The 8,868-nt window shown below is 45.7% G+C and overlaps 1 protein-coding gene across 1 annotated transcript; it reads left to right on the top strand.

The window, feature by feature from the left end:
• Nucleotides 1-5: 5 nt before the first annotated feature.
• On the top strand, nucleotides 6-3,534 carry SLC25A4 (solute carrier family 25 member 4; the record flags this gene model as incomplete). The annotated part of the gene is made up of 4 exons (XM_006015906.3): nucleotides 6-38; nucleotides 1,387-1,873; nucleotides 2,631-2,771; nucleotides 3,082-3,534. Coding segments are annotated over 4 exons (819 nt in total), but the record flags the coding sequence as incomplete, so codon positions are not given.
• Nucleotides 3,535-8,868: the final 5,334 nt, after the last annotated feature.

Raw genomic sequence — 8,868 nt, 5'->3', positions numbered from 1 at the left:
CGCCGGCCCCCGCGGAGCGGGTCAAGCTGCTGCTGCAGGTGAGCGGCGGGACCGCCGGGCTGCTGCTGCGCGCGCAGAGCGCCACTGCGCGCCCTCCGCGAGCTGCCCGCGGGGGGCCGGGGCCGGGGAGCTGCCCCTGCGGGCGCCGGCCCAGCATCCCCGGGCGCAGGCTAAGGGTGACTAAATATGGGCAGCGCCTGCCCGGGTCTGGTTACAGGCGGGGGCAGGGAGGGGAACGGCTCCCGTCGCCTGCCTGGAACCGCAGCTGGACTCGGAGGCCTGGGCAAGGGTCCCTGCGGTGGAGGGGTAACCAGCCGCCTGTTTGGGAGAGACTGGGACACTCTTTGGGGGGTGGCAGTGCCCTTCCCTGGCTCTAGACCAGCCGCCTGGTTGGGAGAGACTTGGACAAGCTTGGGGGCGGCAGTGCCCCTCCCCGGCTCTCCGGACTAGCTGCCTGGTTGAGGGAGTCTGGGACATGCTTTGGGGGTGGCAGTGCCCTTCCCTGGCTCTTCAGACCAGCCACCGGTTTGGGAGACTGGGAAAAGCTTTGGGGGCTGGCACTGCCCTTCCCCAGCTCCTGCGGGCAGTTTGAACCTACGTGAGCTTTCATGATGGAGGGCCTTTTCTCAGGGCTGTCTGTCTGGGCAGAGGTGTGTTTCCAGGTCCGAGCTTTCCTGAAGCACTTCAGGAGGGCCGCAATGGATCCGCTCTGCAGAGGGCAACTATAGTCACAAGTGCCCTTCACCTGTCCTCCCCCCTCCCCCCTCACTTGGGCCTGGACGCAGGCGGGAGCGCTGGAGGCCATCTAACATCCACGTGCCTGATGAGCCTCTTTTTCCAAGGAGCTTCTCTTGGATGGGTAGTTTGGTAGCCTGGTCCGGCTTCCAATTCTGCAGGCAGGTGCCTTGTTGGCAAAACGTTTGTAGCAGGCCCTGTGCTTTAACATAGCATTGGTCAGCCTTGGGTAAGACTGCATAAAGCACTTGTCTGCCTATCTACACACAAGTGTTGGCTGTTTTCTTCTTCAGTGACAGATGCCTGTACCTTTTCTGCCATCTTTCAGATTCTCTACTCTGAAATGAAAAGCACATGCCCTATTCCTTTCCTTAGCCTAGTGGCTCTCAACTTTTATGGGCTCAAGGCAACCCTCACTGGACTCAAGGCACCCTCCATAACTTTTGTGAATTGAGTAGCACCCAGTTTCAAATGATATTTTACAGTGCTTAGATCCTTGCAGAGGGGTCCAGCAGTGGGGTTGGGGAACAAAGCAGACAGGGAGAAGCCTGAGCCAGGCACCCTGCTGAGAATCACCGCCTTAACAACCTGGTGTGTGCTTGACTGCTTGCTTCAATATCCATCTCTGCCATTCTTTTCCTCCCCTTACAGGTCCAGCATGCCAGCAAACAGATCACAGTTGAGAAGCAATACAAAGGGATCATTGACTGTGTCGTAAGGATCCCCAAGGAACAAGGCATCATTTCCTTCTGGAGAGGCAACCTTGCCAATGTCATCCGTTACTTCCCCACTCAGGCCCTCAACTTTGCCTTCAAGGACAAGTACAAGCAGATTTTCCTGGGGGGAGTGGACAGGCACAAGCAGTTTTGGCGTTACTTTGCTGGAAACCTGGCCTCTGGAGGTGCTGCAGGAGCCACTTCCCTCTGCTTTGTCTACCCGCTGGATTTTGCCAGGACCAGGCTGGCAGCTGATGTGGGCAAAGGGTTGAGCGAGAGAGAGTTCACTGGCCTGGGCAACTGCATTGCCAAGATTTTCAAATCTGATGGCTTGAGGGGCCTCTATCAAGGATTCAACGTGTCAGTCCAGGGCATCATTATCTACAGAGCAGCCTATTTTGGGGTCTATGACACAGCCAAGGGTAAGAGCAGGGAGCAGTGACTTCAGAGGAGGGATCTAGCAGATAAATATTCCTGCTTGGGCCATCAGGACTTAGCTACACTGCAGCTTTGCTCAAGTTTATAGTCTCAGATTTGAAGTGCTACAGCACACTTCAGACAAGGTTCCTTGGGTGAATTTGATATCTTTTATTAGAGCAACCCAAATGGTTGGAGAATAGTTATTAAGCAAGCTTTCGGGTTCAAAAACCCTTCATCAGGCTAAGGAAGTTTCAGCAGTTGGTGTGTGCTCTTCCTGGATGGAATGAAAAGTAAAGAAGCCAGGGGCTGGGCTGGGGAGTCAGTTGCCACTTCAGATATTCGGACCTTTCCCTCCAGAGCGAACACTCAGATGAGAGTTTTAGGAGCCTCCGATAAAGTTGTTGGTAGTGTTCCAGTCCCTGCACCCCTTTTAGGGTTGTATAGTTGGCTTGTATGCAATAAGGCTAAATCCTTACAGAACAAGTCTAGAACAGATCTGCAACTGTTGCAGTCAAGGTTATGTCCCTAACTTTTGATTGGCACTCTCTTACTGGCTGGCAGTTGTATTGCTACTGCCTGGGACATAACAGAAGGTACAGGTTTCAAAAGAAGTTCTACTGACTTGCCATTGATAAGGCTCTGTGAATGAATGGAGTCTGGGTTAGGAGTCCCAGGGTGCGTTGATTTTTTTTTTTTTCTTTCTCTTCCCCCCACCCCAACTTTTCTGTATTGACCTTGCCAACTTGCCCTTGATGACAGGTATGATGCCTGATCCCAAGAATGTGCATATCATAGTGAGCTGGATGATCGCCCAGTCTGTCACTGCTGTAGCAGGGCTGGTTTCCTACCCCTTTGACACTGTCCGACGTAGGATGATGATGCAGTCTGGCAGAAAGGGAGGTAAGGACAAGCTTTCTCTTGTACCATCATTGCTGTAAGGGTTACCTTATGATTGGGACATGGAAGTCTACATCTAGAAAACCAGCGGTCTTCTATTTTACTGGCCTAAGCTGGCTGAAATAACTTCTTAGTGATGAATCTATTGATGACTTTTTGTTCTGAGAATTAAAAGTACTTTACTGGGGCCGCTTATCTATTTTAAATTCTTATTTTATTAATATCATTAAAAATGTTTTTAGTAAAACAGACCTGAAACTGAATTGCTTGTATGATTCAAGAGTCTCTTACCTGTACACTTATGTTTCCATAGCTGACATCATGTACAAGGGCACAATTGATTGCTGGAAGAAGATAGCTAAAGATGAAGGACCCAGAGCTTTCTTCAAGGGTGCCTGGTCCAACGTGCTGAGAGGCATGGGAGGTGCTTTCGTATTAGTATTGTATGATGAGATCAAGAAATTTGTCTAAAGTAAACAAAACCACTTGGTTCAATTGTTCCAGATCTATTTTGTAATATATTACTTGTGATTTAATGGGCAACAACATATTTCCTAGGGAAACTAAGAATGGAGGTTACGAGGCAAATCCACTTCAGAGATAAGGATGCATAAGGTTATTTAATGGTTGTCCACTAGATCACAATTATATTTTGTATGAAAATTCCTCATACATTTGTTTCAACCTACATGTGTATATGTATACATATATATTAAAGTTAATATCCTGCCAAATGCCCAATAAAGTATTGTTCCAATGTTTAGAATGCATTTCTTGAAGACCAGTTGATTTGCACACTGGTTCAGATTCTGATAATGTGAACACTGAATTTATTCAAAGTGGCAATCTTCAAATACTTGTTTGTACTTACTTCAGTAAATGCTTCTAGCCACTCAGCAGCATCATAGCATACACAGCACATGGATGAAAAACATGCTGCTCCTGCAAAACTATATTTAAGAAGAAAGAATATTTGCAAATACTAAGTTTATTTGGCCTTGTACTCTGTAAGCACCAGGTTATAGATTCTCAACCAGTATTTTTTCACCAGCTTTTTTCACGTGTCACAGTAGTATGGATGAGGTTCTCAACTCATTCTACAATTCACACAAACTTCAGAAAACTGAAACATGTTCAAGATGAAGTGCCATGCACATTTCCACATAAGACAAAAAATTGAAACCAGTGAAGTCTGTTAATGTTCAATTGAACTTAAACTAAAACAATAAAATAAATTGGTTTATAAATCAAATCCACTTCATTTTTCTCCTGTTGTTTCAGCCCAAGTTATTTGCTGTCTTAGAGTAGTACCCTTGCTTAAAATTAAGTGCATGTGATGTACTTATGAACATCCTGTGTTCATGACTGTGTTTTGGGGTACATTAGTTAGCTTATCAAATAATTTAGGATTTTATGGTTCTGGTCCTGCCCACTGAGATTATGAAAGAGCCTGAAATAGTCATAAGGAGTGGTATGATATTATAATCTAAAATATTATACTAAAGGGTGACTATAAAGACAGCTTCATGATAAGTCTCCCAAAAGAAACACTTTTGGGGGGCAGGGAGAGAAATCTATCTAGTGATTTGATTTATCAATTAAGATTCTTTGAGTATACACAACTGAACCAAATTAGTTTTTTTTAATTCAGGCATGGTATGTACATAGCTCTCAGTAAAATTGAGCTCCAAGTCCTGTATTCAAAAATAGTTACTTGTAAAATAAGTCACAATGATTTAAAAATTTGCTTTACAGTATTTGAATAGGTAGAATACATATCTGAATAGATGTCTGTCTATGCTTGCTATACAGCCATCAAGAAAAATAGTGCTTAGATGTAAACTAGGCTTACATAAATGATTTAAATCCTAGTTCTGCAAAAGAACGTAATATATGCTATTTACTCCCACTACCACCATCTTCAACTGAAGTTAAATCCAAGAAATTAATAATACTTTTGTGAATGTACATGTGAAAAAGTCAAACACTTTTGGTACTTTCTGGTATTTCTGCAATTCTATCAAAAATGTTTCAGAAAGATGCAAAGGTAATGAATGGTATGTGGGGGTGAATGCAGTAGGCAGCAAATTTTAGTGAAGTATTTGAAAGGCTATAGGAATAACTAAGCCTTAGGAGGCTGGCTATTTTCCATCTATATGAATGGAAGTAGCTGAGGTCTCGGGTATACTGTATTTTTGACAAAATAATGTGCCTAAAATGACAGTCGTAATGGCTGCATCTGGACTCTGGAATGTTAGGACCCTCTCTAGCAGGAACCATCCTTTCTCTTCTGCAAGTTGCATCTCCTTCTGGTCCTGTTTTGTAGTCCACCTGGGAAACAGAGGGTGAAAACCTTGCCCATGAAGGTAGGAGCAGATTGAAAAGACTGAAGGTAGATCTTTGGCAGGCAGGGGCAGAACTACGGGGGGAAGGGGGCATACAGTGGTGCAGTCTCATCCCTCTTCAGCAGTGTAGTTCACATGCCAGCAGCTCTAGTTCCCCACAGATGCCTGGGTCCCCTGCAGAGTCCAAGGTGTGGCTGATAGAGAATACAAGGGGGAACAAAGCAGAAAATGGGTGAGGAAGAGGCCCACCATTGCCACTCTCCCCAGTTGACTGGGCATGGAGGAAGCCCCAAGCTGTTCCGGTCCTGATTTGGCTAGAGGCTCTGGGAGTGGCTTCATAGTGTGTCAGTCTTCATAGTAGTAGCAGCAGTGTGTGGGTCCTTGCTCCTTCCTGCCCTCCCAGGGTTCCCCTGCCAGCATGGGCTGTGCAGAGGGCACCATGGGGGGCCCAGGGATGACTGTGGCAGTAAGTGGTCCATCCCCCTCACCTTCCAGCACTTGCTTCTGGCCAGCAGGGGAACACTTTGGGGGGGGGGGGGGTGACACCTGGCAGGGGGCAGGCACTGGAAAGGGGGACCCTCCCATTGCTGCTGTCCTTGGCTGAAGTTGGCTGTGCAGCTGCTTACCACAACCCTGTTTGAAGTGGGTCAGAAGCAGCTCTGGGACTTCCCACACTCCCAGGTCAGCCAGGGACAGTGATGGCATTGGATGGGTCCCTCCTTCCTATGACCGGAAGTAACCTCTGCTGGGGAGGAAGAAGATGGGAGAACGGGAGGGGAGGAGATTTGCCACTTAACACCAGAGGGGTGGGGGTGCCTGGAGTGGAGTAGGGGAATCTTACCTGGTTCAGGGACTGAAAAAAGTCCCCTGCTTGGTACAGGGGGCTGGACCCGATGATCTTCCATGGTCCCTTCTGGCCTTACAATTTATGAATCTATGAGCTGCAGGCATGGCACAATTTGCCTGTAGGGAGGGGGTTGGGGAACGGGACTGCAGCCACTGCTGCAGCACCAGTCACATCACTTGCAACCACCTTCTTTTCAAGCTCGTGGATCCACCCACGTTGGCAGACGATGGAGGCTGAGAGGAATGCCTTTATGACAGTATAGTGCAAATAACATGGAACGGGGAGGATTCTAGGTCACACAAGAACACATATTCATGTCCAGGAGCTTGCTATGAAGCTGGCTCATTCAGCAGAACTCCAAGATATGTGCTTAAATCTCACTGCTGTCAGTTAGATTTAGACACATGCTCATCTGCTTTGGTCATCTAGAGCTTTACCAAGACTGTGAATGTTGGCACTGAAAGTCCCCTGGAATTAATTCAAATTGCCTCATAGGTGAGCAGGATGAAATGGAAACATCATGTTTTTTCTAGGCTAACTGTCCTTCTGATCCTGTTTTTTTCAAATACAACCTACTTGTGCTGTTGCTATTATCTTTGCACACTGCCATATAGGAAATTATATTAATTTAGCCTAACTATATAGACTGTTTCTCACTTTATCTCACTGACCAAGTCACATACAGTTATTTCACAGATGCTCTTGGTCTGCCGCAAGCAGGCAAAAGAGTTGATAAATAGTGCTGTAAAGAAGCTGGGGGTGGGTTCTGCTTCATGACTGATTGGAAATTGGGTTTAATGCAAATATTTAGATGATTCTAACAGAAAGAATTAGGAAACATTGTCAAGGAGAATAAACGAAGTAGGAGGATGAGCACGCTATTAAACTGAGAGTGCTCCCCTCTTGCCGCAGAATTTCAGCTTTTTTTTTAACGTAAGTTCTGCTTTAGGGGTTTAAAGGTAACTTTAGTGATAGTGATTAACACTGTCCAGATTTCTGTAGTGCTGGCTGATAGTCTAAAGCAGGAGCAGAGAAGTTTAAGGCCGATCCCTACCATTCAGTTGTCTTAATTTCTGGAGAATCTACCTTGATGTAACAGCAAAAAGGCTTTTTACCCACGATCACTGAGATCTTAATTAGGTTCTGTGGGCATTATTAAGAAAGTTGGAACTCCGTGAAAGCTACACTCCTGTCTATTCAGGCAGTTCTGCAGTTCAGTCTGAACACCTAGTTCTCTGAACATTATTTCCTTAAATTTTGTTAACATTAGGAAAAACTGGATATCTTCTTCAGTACATTGCAGTTCGATGCCAATAACCACAGTTCAGTGCCAACACTGATAGTATAAACTGAATGGAGAGAGATGCCATTCCCACATCTTTACCTAAGCCAGCACAGAAAAACTAGAGAGAAACAGGCTGAGGAGGTGACATGGAAAGCTGCAAGGGAAAGTTTGAAAACCATGAACTGAACATAACCTATGCAAAGATGTTTGTCCAAGTCTGCAGCCAGCCTCCAGCAAAAGGAGAAATAGCAAAATATAAGAGTCAGAGTGGAAGTCACCTGGTGACACACATTCCACAGAAGAGAACAGGGCATCATTACTCTGGACCTAAGAAGGGGGATGCAGAGCCAGTGATGATGGGGTATTTGCATGCCCTCCTGGGCTCTTCAGGATGGCTCAACCTTGACTCAGTGCAGTTGTCCCAACGGCTTTTTTGCTTTCCTCTGGCCATTTGGCTCTACTGGTCAGATTTGAGAAAAGTAAGCTTCTCTCCCAAGCACTATCCAACTGTGACAGCACAAACATGCTGTTGCTCCCAAAAGGCTGTGCAACTTTTCACAATATGATCTTGTCTTTCCTCTTACCTACTTTGGTCAATAGTGGAATAGTTAGCAGCATTGGTTTAAAAAAAACTAGCATGGGATATTTGAATAATGCCTCTCCCGTTTGCTTCCAAAAATAATGCTGAGTGGGACAGACTTTGCATTTCCCAAAGCAATCGTTTCAGGCTATCTGCATAATTACACAAACGCTACCTAGATGATTACAGTCAGCTTACCTTTTGAATGGGTTACTTTATTATCATAATGGCTAGATTTACATAAAAATATAACATAAATTCATGGTCACAAGATAACAGTTTCAATAGAAGGTACCAGTTGTCCAAACCAAACCAAACCAATTCAGGCCCTGGGGATAAAATACTGAAGAACACTGAGAGGATATACAGTCACACTAGATGAGGAATGGCTCCTCTCTCAAATGACAGATGAATACTCCAATGGAAAGACCCTTTCTGCCCCTACCCTGTTTCCCTCTGCTTATCTGCTATCCTTTCCTTATAGTACTGTGAGGAGCATTCTCACTGCAATTGTTTGGGCCTGTAATTGGAGTAGGAAAGAGATGAGGAACTTTATATGTTTGTCACCTTAGGGAACAAGGTTTTTTCCTGGGATGCTATGGACTTTGCCTGCAAGGTCCTATCCCTACACTGCTAGGGTGCTTCTCTTCCTGCAGAATGACTCAAATTCTCCATTAATTGAAAAGATGAAGGATGTTGGCAAAGCTGGAGAGTAGAGCTATCTTATGGCAGGTAATCCTGGCAAGAGAGTTAAGCAGTGCTGGAGTGATGTTGTAGGCATGCCAGTCCAGGAAATAAGGAAGAGACAAGGATGTTTTGTGGGGTGATATATTTTATTGGATCAGCCAAGACTGGCAACGAGCACAAGTACCCAGGTAAGTGACCGGGGGCTGGATAGTCCTGGGATCAGGGAGGAGGTGCATGCACCCATAGGAGGTCTTAAATGCCTGTACACTAATGCTTGTAGTATGGGGAACAAGCAGGAGGAACTTGCTCTCCTGCTAGCTAACGCAAACCTGGACATAGTGGGGCTCACTGAAACC

The sequence above is a fragment of the Alligator sinensis genome, unplaced genomic scaffold (genome assembly GCF_000455745.1).
Source record: "Alligator sinensis unplaced genomic scaffold, ASM45574v1 scaffold528_1, whole genome shotgun sequence".
NCBI lineage: Eukaryota > Metazoa > Chordata > Crocodylia > Alligatoridae > Alligator > Alligator sinensis.
Note: the sequence above shows the minus strand (reverse complement) of the source record. Positions and strands in the feature narration are given on the sequence as shown.